The 25,270-nt window shown below is 39.9% G+C and overlaps 1 protein-coding gene across 7 annotated transcripts in view; it reads left to right on the top strand.

Moving 5' to 3' along the window:
- The window catches only part of MTRF1 (mitochondrial translation release factor 1), a 49,806-nt gene that overhangs the window by 7,241 nt on the left and 17,295 nt on the right, over positions 1 to 25,270 (top strand). For all 7 annotated transcript variants that reach the window (XM_014347423.5, XM_008958731.5, XM_055096667.2 and 4 more), the window contains 5 exons: positions 1,965 to 2,056; positions 3,558 to 3,639; positions 3,836 to 3,943; positions 16,175 to 16,347; positions 22,578 to 22,695. In XM_014347423.5, coding sequence (XP_014202909.1) covers positions 1,965 to 2,056; positions 3,558 to 3,639; positions 3,836 to 3,943; positions 16,175 to 16,347; positions 22,578 to 22,695 — 573 coding nt within the window. The remainder of the gene's footprint in view (positions 1 to 1,964; positions 2,057 to 3,557; positions 3,640 to 3,835; positions 3,944 to 16,174; positions 16,348 to 22,577; positions 22,696 to 25,270) is intronic.

Here is a 25,270-nt window from a genome sequence, read left to right as displayed (position 1 = left end):
TTGGGAGGCCAGGGCGGGTGGATCAGGAGGTCAGGAGATCAAGACCAGCCTGCCAACATGGTGAAACCCCGTCTCTACTAAAAATACAAAAATTAGCTGGGTGTGGTGGTGCATGCCTGTAATCTCAACTACTTGGGAGGCTGAGGCAGGAGAATTGCTTGAGCCCAGGAGGCGGAGGTTGCAATGAGTCGAGATCACGCCACTGCACTCCAGCCTGGGCAACAGAGCAAGACTCCATCTCAAAAAAAAAAAATTCTACAACAGATGATCCGTAATTAGAATTAGTTCTGATGACACCTTAGCCAGGAAGCTCTCATTAACTGCTAAAGTCTGGTTTAGTCCCCTTCATTTATGCCCCTATGGCACACTGGCACTCCCCCATCTCATATTGTAATCATGTGTATGTGTTTGCCACCAGACTGGGCCACTTGAGGCCTGAAGCCATGTTTTTTTCTTCCTTGTCTCCCCAGCAACTAGCAGAGTGTCTAGCAAAATGTTAAATGTTGAAAGCTTGAATGAGGCACAGAATCCCACCAGAGCTTAATGACTTCCATGACTAGAGAATAATTTAAAAGAGGCTTCTCTTCTTTATAATTGTGAGTCTTCATTTCTATTTTCTTTATTATTAAGGGTTGGAATTTTTTACCTCAATTTGCAGCAATGGCCACTGACAAATAAAGTCTCCAAGCCTCTAAAGCAGTGGAGTCAAAGGTCATGAGGTCTACCATCCTTGGTCAATAACTAGATCATTGTTATCTTGTTTTGCTAGAGTTCCATGATTTAACTTTCTCCTTTGGAAATAACAGAAAAAGGCCCATTTTCTCCATACAGGACAGGTTACAAAAATGTATGTTTTGTCTGACACACGTGATATGTATTTTATTTTTTTTAAGACAGAGTCTTTCTCTGTCACCCAGGCTGGAGTGCAGTGGCATGACCTTGCCTCACCGCAACCTCCACCTCCTGGGTTCAAGCAATTCTCCTGCCTCAGCCTCCCGAGTAGCTAGGGGTACACGCGTGCACCACCATGCCTGTATAATTTTTGCATTTTTAGTAGAGATGGGATTTCACCACTTTGGCCAGGCTGGTCTCGAACTTCTGACCTGAAGTGATCCGCCTGCCTTGGCCTCCCAAAGTGCTGGGATTACAGGCATTAGTCACCGCACCTGGCCATGATATGTATTTTAAAGTACCGTACTAAGCCAGGCACAGTGGCACGCACCTGTAATCTCCGCTACCTGGGAGGCTGAAGCAGGAAGATCGCTTGAGTCCAGGAGTTTGAGGCTATAGTGTACCATGATGACATCCGAGAATAGCTACTCCAGCCTGGGCAACATAGTGAGTCCTCATCTCTCTTAAAAAAAAACAATGTGAACTGAGTATGAATGTATCAAGAGATTTTAAGAATTCTTATTTCTGACTTCTCTTGGATAATATGGAAGTTGTAGCTGTGCTGGACCATGTCACAGTATGCTGAGTTACAGCTGCTACCTTTGGACAGGAAATGCTCACTCCAATTTGCTCCAAATCTTATCTTATTTGGGTTTATATTTAATTAGCTAGTAGCTTTTTAAACCTGTTTGATTAATTACCAATTTATATAATTATAGACATTCAAATAACGAGCTTTGTAAATGTGGGTTTCTATATTAAGCATATTTTTGTTACTACTGTTAATAGATTGATTTGTTTAGAGATGAAATGTTTTAAGCTATTTTACCTTTAAAAAAAAAACACAAGGTTTTGGGAAGCACAATTATATTGCTTTTCACAATGAGTTTTTTGGAAATGCTTAGCAAATACTTGTTAATTGACATTCTCCAAATATTCTAAATGTTCCTTTGTATAATCCCTTGCCTTTGCAACTGAAATAAAACTTAGTAGCCAAAGAGGAACATGGCTACTTAGGAGTTTCTCTGTAAGTATTTAAAAACTTTATCATTATTTCTGTTTCTGGCTTTTAGGCCTAAATAAACAAGATGAAAAGCAGTTACAAGAACTTGCACTGGAAGAAAGGCAAACCATTGATCAAAAAATCAACATGTTGTACAATGAGGTAGGTTTTCAGAGGTCGACTAGTTTCAATAGTGCTGTATAAAGGAATGCTGTTTTTGCTAGACTCTGCTTCGGTGCTCAAAGTGGTTTCCAAACACTGTTTTAAGTGTTCTCTTATGATAAGTGATCAAGCTGGTCTCCTGTAATTTGCTGCAGAATGAGAATGAAGAAATTACGATGTCAAATAATAAAGACTCCCAGGGTAAAAAAAAAAAAAAATTCAAAGTTGAGTCTGTTAACTTGTTAAGCAAGAGAATACATGCTGGTAAAGAAATTTAGTTCACCACAGGGAAGAGTCAGAGGATTTTAAGAGTGAGAAGAGGAGGAGGAGTTCATGGTGGCTGTTAACTAAGGATTGGAAATTTGCACTCTGGATAGAATGGAATGAATCCAAAGGTGTAAAAATAGTTGGTTAGCACACATCTTTAGTTAGGTCTAGTAAGGGTGTGGCATACTGGAGCTTCTCAGGGTTGATGATACTGTATCAGCATCAGCTGATATCTCCTAGACATGGAAATGGAAGATTTCCCTTCCATAGTGGTCTCTTTTCATTCTTGCTTAATGGATGGTTTTGTCTACAAAGACAATGAAGAACACACTACTGTATACCATGTTTCCCTCTGTCACATTTGCCATCCTCCTACCTTCAGTCTTTCTTACTCTGGGAATCCAATAGAGGGGCTTTTTGAATAGTTAAGGGGGAGGTTACATGGGATATCAGTTATTTTTATTACAAATTGAACCAGTTAATCAAAGGCAGAAGATGTCTGACTCTCAGTCTGTCTCATATTCTCTCCCATAGACTATATCATTTCTAGCAGAGATGGAGTATTTCAGAAATTGGCAGTAGGGACAGTCATGACACATAGGTACTTTTACTTTGATTTGAAAAACCTTTTAGTAATAATGAAATTACTTCCCTTTTCTTCCTAAGAGGAATGTCGGTTACTTTCTTTATTAGGAAGCCCTTTTTCTTTCTGGTCACAGCTGAGAAACTCATTTTGAGCCTTATCTTGGGAGCCCTCAACATAGTCTTTAATTAGAGCGTCTCTGCTGAGAAGGCACAGCATGGCTGGTGTCTGCTGTCAGTTATAGCAGGAGACAATATGAAATCATTTCTCAAAGTGAAGACTTTCAAAGCCTTGCTTCATTCATTAGATGAAAGAAGCTACTGTTCAGAACTAATTATAAGAGCCAAAATCTGAAGAAAATTGAATGGAACACCCTGGACTTTGATCTGAACTTCTGCATTCTAGAAAATTAAGATAATCTGATAACAGTGCAGAAAATATACTGACAAGTAACTCCATTGTTAACATGAATTGATCACCTATTTTAGGTCTAATTAGTTCTACTTATTATAGCATTTTTGGAATACCCTGTTTGGGATACTATATGATTTTGCCAATTATTGATTTTTTTCAATGTTTTTCGGGCCTTTATTTAATTCAGTAATAGTGTACCGGGGAAAATATACACACAAATGCTGATTTTTATTCCAGCTTTTCCAGAGCCTTGTGCCAAAGGAGAAATATGACAAAAATGATGTTATTTTAGAGGTGACAGCTGGAAGGACTACTGGAGGTCAGTAAACTTACTTTATTATTTAAATGATCTAAAAAGTCCTTGAATTTTACCTTATTTGATAACACTAACTTTAAAAGTCCATTAAATGTATTTAAATTTGGAAATAGTTATTCTTTATTTCCTAAAGGACTTAGTCTTAAGGGTGGCTTTCCGAAATTTGTCCTGACTAAATATTTTTCGTATTTTGTTTTAGGTGACATCTGCCAACAATTTACCCGAGAAATATTTGACATGTACCAGAATTATTCGTGCTATAAACACTGGCAATTTGAACTTCTGAATTATACACCAGCAGATTATGGTAGGCATATTGAGGAATTTGCCTGTAGGAGATACTGAAAATTATTTTACCTCTGATCTTGATTGGAACCATATTGTCCCATTTTTTTTGAAACTTTTGGTGTATATCTACTAAACACTGTGGCATAGGCTCATCAATCACAGTGGCTTACTATTATAGCAGAGTTGTTAGCTAGGAGAAGACAGTAGAAAGGAGGGAAGCATTTGCTTAGGGAGAAATATGTGAATTAGAGAAAATTCCCCTGAGGAACTTAGATACGTATCTTGCCTCAAAATCATTTTTCTCTATTATTGAAAGCAAAGGTATATTAAGGTTTTTACTTTAAATAACTTTATTTATAAAATAAGTATTACTAATTAGACTAAGTGGCTAATGTGTTTGATTTTTATGAGAATGCAGAAAAAGTTAATCATTTGTCTTTATTTTCAAGAAACTTCTCTTTTGGCTGATAAAAATTTATAATGGCTGGGCACTATGGTTCACGCCTGTAATCCCAGCACTCTGGGAGGCCAAGATGGGTGGATCACCTGAGGTCAGGAGTTTGAGACCAGCCTGGCCAACATGGCAAAACCCTGACTGTACTAAAAATACAAAAATTAACTGGGCATGGTGGCACGTGCCTGTAGTCCCAACTACTCGAGAGGCTGAGGCAGGAGAATCGCTTGAACCCGGGATGGGGAGGTTGCAGTGAGCCAAGATCACACCAGTACACTCCAGCCTGGGCAACAAAGTGAGACTGTCTCAAAAAAAAAAAAAAAAAATGATACAACATAGACAAACAGTGCAGTTCTTTACCTTTAAATACTCAAGTATATTGATTGAAAACATGATAATAATTCTCTCATTTGTCTCATTCTTTTAATCCATCTGAAAGTTTTCCTCTGCTTGGTTACACAGTGATACATTGTAGTAGACAGAGGAGTCATCAGTAATAAACCACAAACTATCAAAGTGGGGAGAGAGGATTCATGTAAGTTGAGCAGTAAAGGGAAATAAGAACCAGCCTACAGCATAAGGAAGTTGTACCTGGTACAGATTTCAGATACAACCAGTGGTCAGGAAAGGGGATTATCCATGAGAGCAGAGAGAAGAAACAACCTGAGCAGCAGCATGCTGGTGGGAGAGGTCTTGGTGTGTGGGGAAGGGAGTGGGGAGGCCAGTTTACCCATAGCTTGTCAGGGAAGTAATCTCTGAAGTAGGTTTGAGTGGATAGATTTTGAACAGCTTTGATTGATGGGCAATAGGAAGCTGTTGAAAATTGCATTAATAAGAATATGATTTGATAAAATGTATATTTTAAGGAGATTATTTTGACAATAGTGATGGATGGATGGATGGATGGATGGAAAGGCTAGATTTAGTGCAGACTGCAAAGAGGTTATTAGAGTAATCCAGATATGACTAAGAGTTAGAATGGGGAGTAGAATTATCTGTCAGAGACCTGCAAAGGATGAATAGGCATAATTTGCTAAGTAACTAGATGTGAGAGGGGCTGTTGTTTATCCAGTATGTCTTGTGTGCACAACTTCACACCCTTGTGAAATAGATATTACTAATCTCATTTTACAGATGAGGATCTAGGCTCAAAGAGTAAGTAACTAATCCAAGACCACACAATAAGTAATGGCAATCCTGGGATTACATTTTAGTCTGTTTGATCCAGAGCTGCACTACATCCCATTATTCTATTCTGACACAAAGGAGATGAGCCACAGGGAGTCTAATCTTTCTAGCTGAGAAGACTGTGATACTCATTCATGCCATTGAATGGAATAGAAGTTGGAAGGCATAAACCATTTGGAAAGAATAATGATGAATGGTTTTTGAATCATTAAGTTTGAGGTTATAGTGAGCATCCACTTAGAAATAGTCAGTAAATAGGCTGGGCACAGTGGCTCATGCCTATAATCCCAGCACTTCGGGAGACAGTTCGAGACCAGCCTGACCAACATGGTAAAACCCCATCTGTACTAACAATACAAAAATTAGCTGGGTGTGGTGGTGCACACCTGTAATCTCAGCTACTCGGGAGGCTGAGGCACGAGAATCATTTGAACCCAGGAGGCACGGGTTGCAGTGAGTCGAGATCACACCACTGCACTCAGCCTGGGCGATAGAGTAAGACTCAGTCTCAAAAAAAAAAAAAAAATTCGGAGTAAATATTGAAATTGAGTAACCAGATCTTTGGTGAGACAACAGAACTCAGGCAAGCTATTTGATACCTGTTAGCTCAGAGATAATGTCTGATACTGAGAGAATAAGTGAGGGAGAGTCTATAGAGAGAGAGCATTCAGGTCAACAAGCTTTGGAGAATGGCCACGTTTAGAAGGATAGACCAGTTTGCAAAATAAAAAGAGGATTCAAGATAATCAGAAAAAGGATGAGGACAGTAAAATATTATGGAAGCAAAAGAGGAGAGAGTTTCAAGGAGAATGTAAGAAGAAACAGCAGCATTATGAAAAGGAGAGTAGTAGAAAATATCCTGAGTGAACTCTGATAGGTGTATTTCGAATGAGACTTTCAAGAATAAAAGGGAGATAACCTCAATAACAGGAAGAGAGATTCTGTTCCAGGTTTGTATAGCAGCCTAAACAATGATTGGGAAAACTTTCCTTTAGACACACTAAGTCACTGGCAAAATAAAATAAAAATATTTTGAAAAGCTAAAAGCCCTCTTTAAAAAAAAAAAACATTACAAATATTTTACTCATATATCTTTAAAGTTAAAGACTAAGGGCTGGGTGTGGTGGCTCATGCCTGTAATCTCAGCACTCTGGGAGACCAAGGCGGGTGGATCATTTGAGGCCAGGAGTTTGAGGCCAGCCTGGCCACCATGTCTACTACAAATACAAAAATTGGCCAGGCGTGGCAGTGCGTACTTGTAATCCCAGCTTCTTGGGAGGCTGAGGCATGGGAATCACTTGAACCCAGGAGGCAGAAGTTGCAGTGGGCCAAGATCGTGCCACTGCACTCCAGCCTGGGCGACAGAATGACTCCCATCTCCAAAAAAAAAAAAAAAAAAAAAGAAAAAAGAAAAAAAAATTAAAGACTAAGAATAAACCTTTATTCATTGAAATTATAATTTCTAAAAAATTGACTTCTTTCTTTTTTGAGGCAGAGTTTCACTCTGTCACCTAGGCTGGAGTGCAGTGGCGTGATATCAGCTCACTGCAAGCTCCGCCTCCCAGGTTCACACCATTCTCCTGCCTCAGCCTCCTGAGTAGCTGGGACTACAGGCACCCGCCACTACGCCCGGCTAATTTTTTGTATTTTTAGTAGAGACGGGGTTTCACTGTGTTAGCCAGGATGGTCTCCATCTCCTGATCTTGTGATCCACCCACCTCGGCCTCCCAAAGTACTGGGATTACAGGCGTGAGCCACCGCGCCTGGCCTAAAAAATTGATTTCTTTATTAGAAGCAGTTAGGAGAAGAAAAGAGTGTGGATAAAGAAAGGGCAAAAAGCACCTACCTTATAATATATACATGTTAAATTACATATATGTGCACACATTTTTTTTTAATGTTTAATTGAAATGGAGAGGAACTCATAGATAACCACAGAGATTCACATAGCACTAAAAGCTAAAGTTGAAAAGAAACAGTTTCATGTACAAATTCATACATTAAGTGACTTTCAAAGTCATGTCATTTTGTGGCAATAGGTACAGATAGAGACAATATTTAACCATTTCAGAAATAGTTCAAACTAAATGATAACAAGATAGTCTATGGAAGCAGTGGAGGGTAATGGCTCTAGATATGTAGTGTAAGTCTGACACTATTGATCTGTAAACCTGGTATCAAATGAATTGAAATATTTTCCACATTAAAGGGATTCTATGAAAAATATTGCATTATCTCCCCAGCCCTCGACCGATGAATGTTTATAATTATGTTTTGTTATTCTCTACTCACGAGTTGAATTTGGGGAGGGGTGACTTACGGTAATGTAATTGTGAATTTTATGTGTCCACATGACTCACCTTTCACCACAACTGCGAGAAACATATTTGTCGGGAAGCCCCAGCATCCTTCAAGAGCTCTGTGATCACTCTTCTCTGTAGGTCAGACCATACAGTGGGAACTTTGGTCACTGAATTGGGAAACCTAAATGTAGTAGGAGTAATTCGATCCCAGGGTGGCAGGGGCCAACTGGTGGTACCCCACTGCCAAACACCAAGTAGTAGGCAGAGTTACCATCAGACAGCAGAGTCAAAATAGAAAGCAGAGGCTGGGCGCAGTGGCTTACGCCTGTAATCACAGCACTTTGGGAGACTGAGGCAGGTGGATCACCTGAGGTCAGGAGGTCGAGACCATCCTGGCCAACATGGCAAAACCCCGTTTCTACTAAAAATACAAAAATTAGCTGAGTGTGGTGGCGCGTGGCTGTAACCTCAGTTACTCAGGAGGCTGAGATAGGAGAATCACTTGAACCCGGGAGGTGGAGGTTGCAGTGAGTCAAGATCGCATCAGTTTCCAGACTTGAGCCAATTTCCAGACCCACAATACCTTGAGTGAAGGGGAGTGTGTAGGTCCCCTTGAGGAAACACCCCAGGATACTGCCAGAACTTTCCCCCAGCCTCTGCAAAGGGACTTACAGCCTTTTAATACGGTAACTATGCTTTGGAGAAAAGAAAATAATCAGAACTTTTGAGGACTTCTAGTCACTGTCTGTAAGCCAACACTAATTCTAGGACATTCAAAAATGTCACTGTGATCTACTAGTCAGGATAGGGGCTTGTGTGGAGGTCAGATGATCAATGAGTTTTAGCTCATGCCCATCTCACAGTGGGCCCAATGTGAAAATAACCAATTCTGTGGTTTTTTCCCCAGTTCCAGAATGCAAAATTGGAGTAGACATACTCAGCAGCTGGTAGAATCCCCACACTGGTTCCCTGACCTATGGAGCAAAGGCTATTATGGTGGGAAAGACCAAGCGGAAGCCACCAGAACTGCCTCTAGGAAAAATAGCAAACTGAAAGCAATACTGCAGTTCTGGAGGGATTGTGGAGATTAGTGCTACCACCAAGGACCTGAAAAATGCAGGAGTGGTGATTCCCGCCACATCCCTATTTAGCTCTCCTATTTGGCCTGTACAGAAGACAGGTGGATCCTGGAGAAATGATGGATTATCGAAAGCTTAACCAGGCAGTGAATCCAATTGCAGCTGCTATACCAGATGTGGTTTCATCAGTTGAGCAAATTAACATAATCCCTGGTACCTGGTATACAGCTGTTGATGTGGCAAATGCCTTTTTCTCCATCCCTGTCAATGAAAGCCAGCAGAAGCAGTTTGCTTTCATCCAGCAAGGCCACAATACACCTTCATTGTCCTCCGTTAGGGTATATCAGCTCTCTAGCCCTTTGTCACAGTTTAGCTCATAGGGAGCTTGACAGCCTTTGTCTTCCACAAGATTTCACACCGATCCAGGAAAGCCAATGGCATAGTTCCAGTTACTACTGATACCTCTCGACAGCTCCATGTCAACACTGTACTAAATGTTCTGCATGTATTTATCTCAGTTATTCCTCACAAAAACCCTTGGAGAGTAGATTGAATTTCAAGGCTGTGTTGTATGCCTGCATATGCCTTGAGGCACTACTCATATACTCTTCAGTGTGAATGTTTCTCCCTTCAGGTGTGCGGTGCTGTAGCCCTAGTTATATACTATTATTATTTACACATAAGGAAACCAAAGCGTGGAACTAACTTGCCTGTGGACAGACAGCTAGGAAGAAGAGAAGCTTGAAATTTGAACTCAGATAGCCTAAGACTGGCTGTTTTAATCTATGCCAAATAAGTCACAGTCTTCTCTTATAATATTCAAGTATTTGCACATGACATGAAGTAAAGGGGATGGAGGAGTAATTTTAAAGTACAGTGTGAGTATGAGATGGGGAATTTAAATTTGTGGCATCACTCTGTTTTAGTTCCTGAATAATCTTTCATAGTATGTCCGTCCTACCACACTGAGTATGAATGTTAAACCATTTGATTTTTCATATCATCTGTGCCCTAAATGCATGTCAGCTTCTTTATTTGGTATGAAGATTATTATCCAGTAATATGTTTTATTGCTGGAGGAAGATCAGCTATGTTGGACTTATTAAGAGACAGTATGCCAGTCTCATAAGACAGCTTCCTAAGGCATTTTCAAGGGTAATCTAAAACTATACTCAATTTTTGTCTAACATGCTGACTTTAGAAACCAAATGGTTATATCTTCATTAGAAATGCATTAGGAAGATGGCAGCTGCAGTAGCAGCATAGTTTTCAGTCTCTGAATCCCCATGCAAAAACACATATAGCAACTAGATAGCAAAACCAAAAACCCATGGATAGCATTGACAGCATTCAGTTGCAGGGTATACCCACAAAACCCCAAAACAAACCACCAATTGCCATAGAACCTGCATGGTCTAAGCATCTGTGCAGGAGGAAGAAGGAAGCAATGGGGTGGCATCTGCCGGATCTGAAAACTGGAGAACCCTCTCATAACTCATGGTTATTCTCTGGAATTTGGGAGCCAGTTATGAACATGAGCTGGAGCTGGGAGGAGTTTTACGCTCTCCAATAATGAGTAAGTGTTCAGGCTGTAGGTAAGGAGATTTAAAGAGGCCAGAGCAGTCTAGCCTGCATGACCTCTCAAAACAGATCCACTAGGGCGCCCTTCCAAAACAGGCCCCCACACTGAGGAAGGACTGCTGGGAGGAGAATCAAAGTTGAGCAGGACAGGGATAAAGAGGGAGGAAGGGAAAAGAAGATCTAATCCAAAGCCAGGGAGAACAGCCAGGAAGTCCCAGAAAGCAGGTTGCTATTTATTTGAACATTACACAAAGCCACAGAAAAGAGAACTCTGTGAAGTTAGAAAAGCCTTCCTGGACTCATTCTAAAATATATGGAAATGTAATCTCACAGAAAAATAAACCATAGAAAAGTATTAAGGTTAAATTCCATACAAAGTTTTATGAGAAACAAGAGAGTAAAGAGTAGAATAAGATCCCTACAGACAATGAAAGCACATTAGAAAGATATGACTACAAAATAGGTCAAAACTATCATCTGCTATTTCAAAATAAGTAATTAAGAGGCTGAGCACGGTGGCTCACACCTATATTCCCCAGCACTTTGGGAGGCCAAAGTGGGAGGATCGCTTGAGCCCAGGAGTTGGAGACCAGCCTGGGTCCCACATGGTGAGATCTTGTCTCTACAAAAAATTTTAAAAATTAGCTGAGCATGGTGGCACACGTCTGTAGTCCCAGCTGCTCCAGTGGCTGAGGTGGGATGGCTTGAGCCCAGGAGGTCAAGGCTGAAGTGAGCCAAGATTGTGACACTGCACTCCAGCCTAGATGACAGAGTGAGACCATGTCTTCAAAAACAAAACAAAACAAAGCAATATGAAGTGTCAAAGAATCTGATAAATCAGGATTAGAAATGAAATGACAGACTCAGGAAATAATTAGAAAGCAAAGAAAAATCATTTTAGAAATGAATAAATCAGAAGGAACATATGAGCAGATAAACAGAACATTTAATGCCTTAAGAAAGTGGTAGTTAAAAAGGAAAATTTTTTTGAAATCAAGAAGAAATGAAGAAAGATAATAAAGGAGTGAAGAAAATGACAAATATTGTTGATAGGCAAAAAGATTGATTAGATGATAAAAGTCAGAACAGATACTATATTTGTTATTTATTGCTGTGTAACAAATTACCCAAAGCTTAGCAATTTTAAAGCAACAAACATTTTTTATCTCACAATTTATGAGGGTCAGGAATCAGCTGCTTTTTTGAGTGGCACAGGGTGTCTCATGAGGTCGCAGTTAAGCTGTTGGGTGGGGTTGTTGTCATCTCAACACATGACTGGGGTGTCAGGGCCTGCTTCCAAGCTCACTCATGTAGTTGTAAGCAGATACCAGCTTTTCAGCACGAGGGCCTCTCCACAGGGCTATTCCCAACATAGCGACCTGTTTCTCCCAAGTAAGTGATGCAAGATGGAGGCCATGGTTCTTTATAATCTAACCTCGGAAGGTGACATAGTATCACCTCTGTCATACCATATGCTATTGATCATACAGACCAGCTGGGAGGGAACTGTAAGGGTATGAATACCAGCAGGCAGGGATCCTGGGGGGCCGCCCTTGAGGCTGCCTGTGACAAATACTAACATCTATATTTCCAGAGAACTCTTCTGAAATAGAAATAAAAGATTTGAAACCATGTGCACATCTGAAAATATCCAGCTAGAACGACCAACACTAAGACATAGGCTAATAAAATGTTTGGACTTACAAAAAAGGGAAAAGATCCATTAGGCACGTAGAAACAAAGACCTTGAGACTTATAAGGCAAGGATTAGATTTCCTTCAGACTTTTCAGTAACAACACTTTGTGCCAGAGAGAGAGTTCACTGAAAGAAAGAAAGTTGAGTTAAGGATTTTATAATCAGCAAAACTGACTTATAAATGTGAAGGGAACAATTTGTTATCATTATGCAAGAATTCAGGAAATACTCTTCCCATGATCCCTTTCTGAGGAATCTACTAGAAAACAAGCTTCAGACAACTGAAATGAGAGATAGCAAAATAAGGAGTAGGGGTGAACATTAAATATGCAGTTACCTGAAGAACTGGGACTAATTGAGGGCTAAGGGGAATAAATTTGTTACATAAGGACTATGATCTGACAGTATAGATATAGTACAATCATTTGAAAAATGGGAGGCAAATGGCAAGAGCATATGCAAAAAAGTTTTAATGTTTTTAGTAATTGTATTGGTAGAACTAGTATTAGTATTCTGAGACTGTTAGGTGTGTAGTGTAATATAAAAACAGATGAGTAATTTTGGGATATTTTAATTCTAATGCCCTCTCTTTGAGAACCAAGATTCTTGGTATGGGAAGAAATACAATAAAAGTGTGGTAGAAAAGAGGTTGAAGTTGAATTTAAATTGGAAGTGTCAGTTGTAAAAACTCTGAAAGGTCTGAGATTTTACCCTACTTGCAAGCTAACAAGTTAGCCTGCTGCTGTTTCATGGGTCAGCAGTGAAGGACAGTTTATTACTCAGGGTTATAGCAGTAGCCAGAGTATCAGCATTTTTGTGCCAGTTCCCTGAGCCCAGAGTCCCACAGGGCAACAACTAAGAAGACCAGATGATACCTGCCCACACAGTAGGTTGCATTATAGGAGAAGAGCACTGAACTTAAGGAAATTGAGTCTTTTTTTTTTTTTTTTTTTTTTTGAGACAGGGTCTCACTCTGTCTCCCAGGCTGGAGGGCAATGGCACCATCACAGCTCGCTGCAGCCTCAACTGGGCTCAAGCCATCTTCCCATGTCAGCCACCCAAGTAGCTGGGACTACAGACACATGCCACCACACCTGGCTAATTTTTTTATTTTTATTTTTTTAAATTTTATTTATTTATTTTGAGATGGAGTCTTGCTCTGTCACCCAGGCTGGAGTGCAGTGGCACGATCTCGGCTCACTGCGACCTCCGCCTCTCAGGTTCAAGCGATTCTTCTGCCTCAGCATCCTAAGTAGCTGGGATGACAGGTGCGCGCCACCACGCCCAGCTAATTATTGTATTTTTAGTAGAGACATGGTTTCATCATATTGGTCAGGCTGGTCTTGAACTCTTGACCTTGTGATCTGCCCGCCTCGGCCTCCCAAAGTGCTGGGACTACAGGTGTGAGCCACAGCGCCCGGCCATAATTTTTGTATTTTTTGTAGAGATGGAGTTTGACTGTGTTGCCCAGGATGGTCTTGAACTCCTGGGCTCCCGCTGTCTGCCCCCCTCAGCTTTGCACAGTGCCAGGATTACAGGCATGAACCACTGCGCCCAGCCATTTTTTTAATGCGCAGTAAGCATGCTGCACATTGCTCTAGAAAGAGACACTATCTCTGTCTTCCAAGGCTGTGGAAACGTGTCCTTTGCTCTGGAGGGACACATTATTTCCAAGGCTGTTCACTACACAAACCGCCTTTAAAAGATATTTTAGAGCGAAATAGCCAGCAATGCTTCATTTGTAAGATGTGCAGGAACACAGGAGACCCATGGAAAATCGGGTCTCAACATCATATGAACTCATGAGGTATTTCCTATTTCTGGCCACTGAAAAGGCTTAGAAATTATAACCAAATCCAGTAGTAGTGGACAACCCTAGCCCCCAAATTGTGATTTTCAAATACTATTTTTCTCTTGAACCAGGGCTTTTTGGAGACATGGCTGATTCCAGGTCTAGGGTAAAAAATGTTCAAGATAATCCTGGAATATCTTGTTATGCCATACAAATGGGGCATGTCCCATACAAATGGGGCACGTCCCATACAAATGGGGCACGTCAGAAGAATTCAGAAGTCAATTTGAAGAGTCTCTATGGGCCAAAGATGGGACTAGTTGAGCTTTAATAATAATTGTGCTTGATTTAAACGTGCTAGATGTGTTTCAATCCTTGAGTTCATAATGATAATTTAAACTTTTAATTGGTCATCTTCAGAGGATTAAAATGAACCAGTTCAGTGTATTACAAAAAAAAAAAAAAATGTTGGTATCTTGGTAGAACTGGTAAAACGGACAGAATCAAACATTTATCTTGCTTTTCCTATGTAATTGTATCACCAGGTAATCAAATGGTAGACAAGGGGAAGTGTCTCTTTATTAGTGTATTTTAACTAATAAGTGAGAAAGGAATGATAGAATTAGACTATCACCATTTTGTAACCCCAGTGATGCATTCAGTGTCAAAGCCTGTCAAGACTGTAAAAAGAGAGACATCCAGACACCGTATACCTCCTGTCGTCTTGCCAAAGGGCTCGAGCTGGTGTCTGATCCAGTGTCTGCATCCAGCTGCCTAATTGCTGCCGATACAGAGGGCAGCAGAACAGGGTGACTTGCACCAAGAATATGCAATCTGCAAAAACAGACTGTTGGAAATTCTACAGGTCAGCAGCCCAAGTGCTTCACCAGATCATTTGTAGGAAATGAAAGCAATGGATGATGAGCATGTGGACTAATAGACTAAAAAGATACATCAAACATTTTTAAATGGGCAGGACTAAACTGTAGTGCCTAGGGCTACACGTTTAGGTAATGAAGTTATGATAAAGAAAGGAATAAAAGTCAGGATAATGATTACTCATAGGGAAGAGAGAGGATTATGTCTGGAAATGGCATTTGGGAAGGCTTATGAAGTGACTAGCACCATTCTTTTTCTTGACCTGAGTGGTGGACTCTAAACCACATATTTGATTTGTGTGTTTTTCTGTCTTTCATATATTATTGTATCATAAAAAAAGATTTTTTAAAAAACATTAGATAAGAACAAGCGGCCGGGCATGGTGGCTCACACTTGTAATCCCAGCACTTTGGGACCCCAATGCAGGCAGATCATGAGGTCAGGAGTTCGAGGCCATCCTGGCCAACATAGTGAAACCCCGCCTCTACTAAAAATACAAAAAATTAGCCGGACATGGTGGTGGGTGCCTGTAATCCTAGCCACTCAAGAGACCAAGGCAGGAGAATCACTTGAACCCAGGAGGCAGAGGTTGCAGCGAGCCGAGATTGCACCACTGCACACCAGCCCCAGTGACAGTGCAAGACTCTGTCTCAACAACAAAAAAAGAACAAGCTAGCCTAGGTGTTAAGATTCTTTGTGATACTCTTCCCACTCCATAGATAAGCAAGAGCTGACTTTCAATAAATTCTTGAAAATTTGGGAGGATCTGTAGAGTTATTCAACAGTATGAAATTATTCTCCTGTTGAGCATTCTTTTATATATGATACCATATTAGCCTAAGACTACACAGGGTAGTTCAATACAGAAAACATCCCAGTATTATTTTTTTGTTCTAATAGTAGTTTTCCCTTATTATAAAAATAAAACTTGTTCATTATAGAAAATTTGGAAATAAAAAAAGTATTATTCTATTCCCCAGACATAACGAAATAATATTTTGGTATGTTTCCTATTGTTGCATCACTAGCTCCTATAATTAATTACATTTTGGTATGTTTCCTTTTGTATTTTAATACATTTACATTGGAAAACTGTAGTTTTGTGCATACTTTATGTCCTCTTTTCTTCTTCTTCTTCAGAGGCCCTCGTTCTCCCATGCTTTATGTTCTCATCTTAGGCTCTGTACTCAACATTCAGGCCTTAGATTAAGGACATTTAGGATCCTGATCTGTTTCAAAGGATAATTCATTACTATTTCTGGATTGTTGTTCCCCTAGGTGGACTACATCATGCAGCCGCCCGAATTTCCGGTGACGGTGTCTATAAGCATTTGAAGTATGAGGGTGGGATTCACCGAGTTCAGCGCATCCCCGAGGTGGGCCTGTCCTCAAGGATGCAGCGCATTCACACAGGAACGATGTCGGTTATTGTCCTTCCTCAGCCAGATGAGGTAACCTCAGGAGGAGGCAAGGGAAACTCACTCCATGTCAACGGGTATTGTGCTGGAAGCCTTAGCTTCTAGGAAAATCTGTCCTTTTTTTTTTTTTTGAGACAGAGTCTCGCTCTGTCGCCCAGGTTGGAGTACAGTGGCGCGATCTCTGCTCACTGCAACCTCCACCTCCCTGGTTCAAACAATTCTCCTGCCTCAGCCTGCTGAGTAGCTGCAATTACAGGTGCACGCCACCATGCCTGGCTAATTTTTTTGTATTTTTAGTAGAGACAGGTTTTCACCATGTTGGCCAGACTGGTCTCGAACTCCTGACCTCGGGCAGTCCGCCTGTCTCGCCCTTCCAAAGTGGTGCGATTACAGGTGTGAGCCACCGCACCCAGCCGAAATCTGTTCTTTTCATGGCTACAGATTGGACTTTATAGTCTCTAATGGGAAATGTTTAACTCTCCCCTAGGCAAAGTTGCCCCTCTTATCATTGACCAAGATGTTTTGTTTGCTTTTAAATAGAAGTCACTTATTTTCAAAAAAAAGTTCATTTAATGTTGCTGCCTAAATTTTATCTTAAGAAAGAAAATGAATTCCAGAGATAATATTTCAAGGTCAGTTGTATAATATCAGTATGGGGACCATGTATCTATCTTTTTAATTGAATACAGCCATCTGCTCTATACTTTTCTTTTCCCTAACCTTTTTTTTTAAACATACAGAAAATTTAAAGGATACCACAATGAAAATTTTATAACCTTCACCTGAGGTCAGTTGTTTACATTTTCTCACATTTGCTTGATTCCTATATATATGTGTATACATTTATTTAAATGAACTATAAAAGATACAGCAGACACCATGAGACCTTACCTTCCAAATCTTTCACATACATCTCTTAGGGCATTCTCCTATATAAGCACACTACCATTACCTATGAAAACTAACCATAATTGTATAATATCTAATATCTAGTACATTTAACAGTTTCCCTAATCAGCCCCCAATTTTTTTATAGCTATTTATTTATCTATTTTTGGAGGCAAGGTCTCACTGTGTTGCTCAGGCTGAACTTGAACTCCTGGGCTCAAGGTGATCCTCCTGCCTTAACCTCCTGAGTAGCTAGGACTACAGGCATGCCACTATACCTGGGTATAGTGATTTTTTATTTTTATCCAGGATCCTGTCAAGTTTCACACATTACAATTAGTTCCTATGTTTCTTTAAGTTTAGAACAGTCTCCCAACTTTATTTTTTAGTGATAATGACTTCTTGAAAAGTCTAGACCATTTGTCTTGAAGAATGTCCCACATTCTGGATTCCTCTGACTGTTCCTTGTGGTACTCTTTAACTTGTTCCTTTATCCTCTGTATTATGTTGAAAGTTATATCTACATGTTCCATTCTGTGCAGGTTACACATTTTGAGCGAGAATACTTCATAGGTGCAGTTATAGTCATGTTGCATCTTATCAGAAGACACATAATACTAGATTGTCTCACTTTTAGTGTACCTTAGTTTTAGTAGTTAGTGAAGATGGTGACCACAGAAATATCTCCATTGTAAAAGTATATTTCTCCCTTTGTAATTACTAAGTAATTTCTAGGGTACATATATCCTGTTCCTAATTACCTTTCATCCATAGTTTTAACATCCATTGGTGATCCTTGCCTGAATCAGTTCTTTACTTTGGAGTTGCAAGATGGTGATTTTCTAATTCCGTCATTCCTTCCACATTTATTAACTAGCATTCTTCTGTAAAGAACTTTCCTCCCTACTACCTTCTCACCTCCTACCCCACACTTTCTTGCATTCTTTTTCTGTATATGATTTCATTATAAACTCATGTATCAAGTTTCACGTATTAACCTCAATATAGACTCATGGATTCATGTTTTAATTCACTTATTTATAGTTACTATTCTTCTTTACGTTCAAATAGTCCCAGATTTGGTCTATAGTAGCCTTTTAGGGTACCCCTTTTGTCCTTTTGAAATGATACCATCATTTGAGTGCATCTATGCTTTCTGACACAGTTAGATTCCCAGGCCCATTTTGTACTATCCTGCCTCAGACTTAGAGTCAGCCTGGTTCATTTTAGTGGGGAATGTATCCAGAAATCAAGATCTAGATAGTAGGTCTGTTCATTATCATTAGTGTCGTTACTTCTAGACTCTTTCAGTGGCTATAGCCAGGAAATACATGTTTTGAAATCAAAGTTTCATATTGTTACTACCAATTCAAATTTAACATTACAGAAATTTTTGTCACCCCTCAGCTTCTTGCATTTTGTGTTTACATCTCTCCATTAATATAAGAAATCTTGTTTCATAATCACTTTAATATTGTTTATTTGGTTTATTATATACTATATATAAAATAGTTTCAAAATTACAATATTGACATTACTAATAGTAAACTACTGAGTAATGTTTAAGATTTTTTCCCTTAGATTATATTCTACCAAGAATGTATAGTCAGGCTGGGTGTGGTGGCTCACGCCTGTAATCCCAGCACTTTGGGAGGCCAAAGCAGACGGGATCATTTGAGGTCAGGAGTTCAAGACCAGCCTGGCCAACATGGTGAAACCCTGTCTCTACTAAAAATACGAAAAAATTAGCCAGGCGTGGTGGCGCGTGCCTGTAGTCCCAGCTACTCAGGAGGCTGAGGCAGGAGAATTGCTTGAGCCCATGAGGCGGAGGTTGCAGTGAGCTGAGATCATGCCATTGTATTCCAGCCTGGGCGACAGAATGAGACTCTGTTTCAAAAAAAAAAGAATGCATAATGTGAGCACTATGCTCAAAGATCATCTGAAATAATTTTTTTCTGTGTGATTATGTTATTGTGATAAATATTTTGGTTCATTTATTTGTTTTTATTTCATTTTAGGATTTGATTTTTCTTTTCTCTTTTACTTAATTATATTTTTATATATTAAACATTTACATGGTTAAAAAAGCAAAACCATAGAGTTATCTTGCTTCAATCCTTATTTCTTCTACCCCATTCACACTTACCCTGTTTTTATTGTCATATTCTTTTTTTTTTTTTTTCGAGACAGATTCTCACTCTGTCACCCAGGCTAGAGTGCAGTGGCCCCATCTTGGCTTACTGCAACCTCTGCTTCCCAGGCTCAAGTGATTCTCCCATCTCAGCCTTTTGAATAGCTGGGACTACAGGTGTGTGCCACAATGCCCGGCTAATTTTTATATTTTTTGTAGCGACAAGGTTTCGCCATGTTGCTCAGGCTGGTCTTGAACCTCCTGAGCTCAAGTGATCTGCCTGCCTTGGCCTCCCGAAGTGCTGAGATTACAGGCGTGAGCCACAGCGCCGGGCCTGTTTTCATATTCTTGAAAATTAAACTCATTTAGTGGCATTTCACTATTCTAAAAGTACAAGGTTATGTTCTCTTAACTGACATTTAAAATGCTTTATCTGCCCTAAGTCACCATTTCTGTATCCAGAGTTCCCCAAAAGTCATTAGATCATTTCTGTAACATTTGGGAGAATGTGACATATGATATCCACACATTTTCTATGTAACTACTTAATATACTATAGCCACATGAAATGGTAAGTCACTCTTATCTCTTCAGTATTTATTGATGTCTTAAGGCAGCCAACTAACATATATTAACAAAAGCTGTATAATCTTTTTCTTCACTGTGTTGCAGTCATTTGAGAGGAAACATACAAAAGAACAATCAGCTAAACAGTATATTAGATTCCAGCCTTGACCCAGTTACTAGTTACTTTTCAAAGAGAAAAGTCACATTTGCTTTCTGTCATTCACACTAATAAATGATGAATGTGGAATAAAATGTTAGCTGTCCCCTAAAAAATAGCATATTTGTTGCAGGCCGGGTGCAGTGGCTCATGCCTGTAATCCAGCACTTTGGGAGGCCAAGGTGGATGGATCACGAGATCAGGAGTTCGAGACCAGCCTGGCCAACACGGTGAAACTCCATCTCTACTAAAAATACAAAAAGTAGCTGGTAGTGATGGCACACACCTATAATCCCAGCTACTCAGGAGGCTGAGGCAGGAGAATCCTTGAACCTGGGAGTCAGAGGTTGCAGTGAATTCTGAGGTCACGCCACTGCACTCCAGCCTGGGCAATAAAGCAAGACTCTGTCTCCAAAAAAAAACAAAAAAAAAAAAAAAAAAAATATTTGTTAACTGTGTGTGTGTGTGCGTGTGTCTGTGTGTGTGTGTCTGTCTGTCTGTGTCTGTGTATAAGTTTCCAAACTCTTGAACCCTGGGAGTCAGAGGTTGCAGTGAATTCTGAGATCACGCCACTGCATTCCAGCCTGGGCAACAAAGCAAGACTCTGTCTCAAAAAAAAAACAAAAAACAAACAAAATAAAAACATATTCGTTAACTATTTGTGTGTGTGTGTTTGTGTGTGTGTGTCTGTGTCTGTGTATAAGTTTCCAAAGGCTGCTGTAACAAATTACCACAAACTTAGTGGCTTCAAATAGCAGTAACTTATTATTTCACAGTTCTAGCAGCCAGAAGTCCAAAATCAAGGTGTCAGCAGAGTTGTGCCTCTCTGAAGGCTCTGGGGAGAATCTTCCCTTGCATCTTCCAGCTTCTGGTTGCTCCAGGTGTTCCTCGGCTTGAAACGATACCACTCTTCAAATTCACATGGTCTTCTCCTTTACTGTCTTCTCTAGTTGTTTGTTATAAGGACACTTGTCATTGGATTTAGGGCCTATCCTGATAATCCAGGATAATTTCATCTTAATTACATCTGCAAAGAACCTTTTTCCAAATAAGGTTCCATGAATTAGAATATGAACATATCTTTTTGGGAGCCACCTTTCAATCACTAATAAACACACACATGCACGAATGAAGTTGATTTTCATTATTCCCAGTAGTTATGTTCTGTAAAGTTGCAGCAAACACTAATTTAGTAGATTCTGAACCACTTGGCAGTAATGGTTCAGTATTTGTTAAATCAGTGTTAGGAACAATGGTTCAATATTAGCTAAATCTAGCTGAGCGTGGTGGCACACACCTGTGGTCCCAGCTACTCAGGAGGTTGAGGCAGGAAGATTGCTTAAGTCCAGGAGTTCAAGGTGGCAGTGAGCTATGATTGCACCATTGCACTCCAGCCTGGGGAACAGAGTGAGACCCTGTCTCAAAAAAAAAAAAATTAGCTAAATTCATACACACACACAAACACACACTGAGCTCACATAGATTATAATCTTAAATTCTAAAAATAACCCATCCTGGTAGATTCTCTATACTTTACAAAAGAGAAAACGAGGCTCAGGAGTGTCAGGTGACTTGCCTGATGCTGCTCCACTAAAAGGTGCTAGAGTTCAGATTCAAACCCAGTCCAAATTGGCCCCAGAACCAGAGCACTGCTCTGCTCTGCCCCCTACACCTCCATTCTCTGGTCATCTCTGTAGGAGAGCTGCCACAAGAAGGCAGAGTGTTACCTTGTCCTACTTCAGCTGGCAATGGGCAAATGTGGAGCAACTCATATTTTTCACTGCCCTATGCATGTCTGCAAATGACTGTGGAAGTGCCTCGGGTGTTGATTTGTGGATACAAATAAATTTTAGTGAGTAGGCAAATTTGCAAATAGACATTCTGACAATAATGAGAATCAACAATATATAGTATATATGTGTGTATTTTATATATTTTTGGGGTTTTCTTACATGTAACTTTGGGATGATGAATGATGAAACTTTTGAAAGATTGAAAACTCAGTGATCTCGTAACATCCTAAATCAGTGCTTAAAAATGGAATCCCAGGGCCAGGTGTGGTGGCTCATGTCTGTAATCTCAGCATTCAGGAAGTCCAAGGTGGGAGGATCCCTTGAGGCCAGGAGTTCAAGACCAGCCTGGGCAAAATAGCAAGACCCCATCTGTACAAGAAATTTTTAAAATTAATATGGCACGGTAGTGCGCACCGGTAGTCCTAGCTACTCAGGAGGCTGAGGCAGGAGGATCACTTAAGCCCAGGAGTTTGAGGTTACAGTGAGCTATGATTGTGCCACTATACTCCAGCCTAGGCAACAGAGGGAGACCCTGTCTCAAACAAACAAAAAATAGCATCCCATTGGAATGGGGAGTTTATTGCCCTTTCTTTGGTATAAGTTACTTCTCTCAGTCTAAAGGCTATAATTTATCTTAAAACAATACAGTTTATTTGAAAAATCTTGGAATCGATTTTATATTAAAGTATTCACGGAGTGTAGAATTATGCCATGCCTTCTGTTCTAGGTGGATGTGAAATTGGACCCCAAGGATTTGCGAATAGATACATTTCGAGCCAAAGGAGCAGGAGGGCAGCATGTTAATAAAACTGATAGTGCCGTCAGACTTGTCCACATCCCCACAGGTAAGCAAGCCCCTTGGCTTTGTACTTTCAACCCTTTTTCCATCTGACTCAGCATTTGGAAGGAAATAGTCCTATGTGAGTGTCTGGTTCCTTGCACAGCTCTTTAAAAATGTCACCGGGGTTGTGGATCAGGATGGCTATTGTGTTCATATTTCCCTTCTGTTTGGAAAGATTCCTTTCTGAAAAGATGCAGACGGTGAGCAGACCTATTCAGGGAAGCTTCCCAGGTATGCTGGATGGGAGTGAGCAAACAGAGGTGCCCCAGCCTAAATACAGATGAAACACAGAAGCAGCCTTGCACAGTCCACCACCGTGGATATTCTGTCACCTTGTAGCATGACAGCTAACTCCATTAGGCTTTGCTGCACTAATGCTTTTATTTTGAATATTGGTAATTTTGGTATACTCTGAGGTAGTTTTGCTCTCCGTAATGTGATTTTAAATATTCCTACCGTTTTTCAAATTAAAATTTTATTTAACTGCTTAATTTTTTTAAATTAATTTTTACATTTCATGTATATGGCTTTAAAAGTCTAATGGCAAAGTCCTATAACAAAAAAACCAACAGCTCTCTGGACTTGTTCCCACCCTCTTCCTACTTCCTCTACTCTCAGTTCCCATTTCCTAAAGACAACCACTTTAAATTCTTTTAACTCACTTCTCTAGCTGCAAAAAACAAACAAATGAACCTCTTTTAGCTATTTCTTCTGGTAATTACCTCAGTATTTCTAAATAATAGGCAAATATTGCTCTTCTGACCAACTATAAAGATTATATATTTACATCTTAATGTGGTAGATGAGAATTTTGCCCTTCTTATATACCTTTTCTTCTTCCAAATATTTATCTTTTGGCAAAATTAATTTTCACTGTGTTCATATAATGAACAGATAGTGTTTGACGCTGAGCCCATTAGTATACAGTCCTGTGATTTCATTTCCTAGAGTTAATAATTACCTCATTGATTTTTCATTTGCCTACTTTTCTTTGACTCTGAGTCTGCTTACATCTTCCAAAAGTTGTGTAAAATGAAGTCACTCCAGTGCTCTCTGGAGACTCCATGACAGAGCACTCCATCATCTTGCTTCAGTGTGGACCAGCTGCTCCCCAGGACATTGCACAGGGGTTGTCCTGGTCATCAGCAGTTGGGGAGTTCCTTTCATCTCTGTTCTGTGTTGGATCCTCCCGTTTCTTGGGTTCTATATCATCTTTTCTCTTTGTTACTCTGTCATTTTAACAAAGCTCATCTTTAAGTGGCTTCCTGAGAAAAGATTTGTGACATGTAAATATTTCAAGGCTTTGTAGATCTGAAAATAGTTTTATTCTAACTTCACACTTCATCGATCATTTCATGGAAATAATTTCCCCTTAGAACATTGAAAGTCTTTTTCATTCCTTGTATTTGTTGCTTTCAGTTTAGAGACTCATGCCTTTCAGCTCTGAAATACTTTCTTCAATACTTTCTTGCATAACATTTTATTTATTCTTCCTGGGATTTCTATTAGTTAGATGTTAGACCTCTTGAATTTGTTTTTTCCTCATATTGTCTGTCACTTTGTTTTTTAGTTCTTTTTCCTACCCTTTTTTCTGATTGTAAAAAAATTATTTTTTTAACTTTTGAGAGCTCTTTCTTGTTCTCAGAATTGTTTTCTCATAGCATCCTTTTCTTATTTTGTTGATACTTATTTCTTTTTTTATTACTGAAGGATATTAATTTTAGTTTCCTTGAAGTTCTCTTCTGCTTTCTGCAGTGTCTCTGTTTCTTCTGAGTTTATTTTTGTTTCGTTCTTGCTTTACTTTTCTTTTTTTTCTTTTTGAGACAAGGCCTTGGCCTGTTGCCCAGGCTGGAGTACAGTGGTGTGATCACAGCTCACTGCAGCTGTGACTTTCCCAGGCTCAGGTGACCCTCCCACCTCAGCACCACTCCCCCATCCCAGCTTCCTGGTAGCTGGAACTACAGGCGCTTGCCACCATGCCTGGCTAATTTTTGCTTTTTTTTTTTTTTTTTTTTGGTAGACACCAGGTTTCTCCACATTGCCCAAGCTGGTCTCCAACTCCTCGGCTCAAGTGATCTGCCTGCCTCAGCATCCCAAAGTGTTGGGATAACAGACATGAGCCACTACACTCAGCCCATTCTTACTTTCATGTTGGAAATTTCTAGGAATTCTTGGCTGTCTGTACATATTTAAGAGCCAGGTTCTGAAGCTCTGAGTGCACTTATCCACATACCCATTAGTGAGTTCCACTGTGGAGCAGTTAGAGGATTAATCAGCTTTTTTATTAGGGACCCCCAGATGTCTATATCTGTAGACCTTTTCTCTTGTGAGTTTGTTTTCTCCTGAGAAGGATCTTCCAGGATACAGCTGAGAGTAAGGTCAAGGTCTCACCTTTCTTTTTTTTTTTTTTTCTTTTCTTTTTTTTTTTTTTTTTATTGATCATTCTTGGGTGTTTCTCGCAGAGGGGGATTTGGCAGGGTCACAGGACAATAGTGGAGGGAAGGTCAGCAGATAAACAAGTGAACAAAGGTCTCTGGTTTTCCTAGGCAGAGGACCCTGCGGCCTTCCGCAGTGTTTGT

Source organism: Pan paniscus, chromosome 14, assembly GCF_029289425.2.
Source record: "Pan paniscus chromosome 14, NHGRI_mPanPan1-v2.0_pri, whole genome shotgun sequence".
NCBI classification, from domain to species: domain Eukaryota; kingdom Metazoa; phylum Chordata; class Mammalia; order Primates; family Hominidae; genus Pan; species Pan paniscus.
The sequence above is the reverse complement of the archived record's forward strand: the minus strand, read 5'-3'. Positions and strand labels throughout refer to the sequence as shown.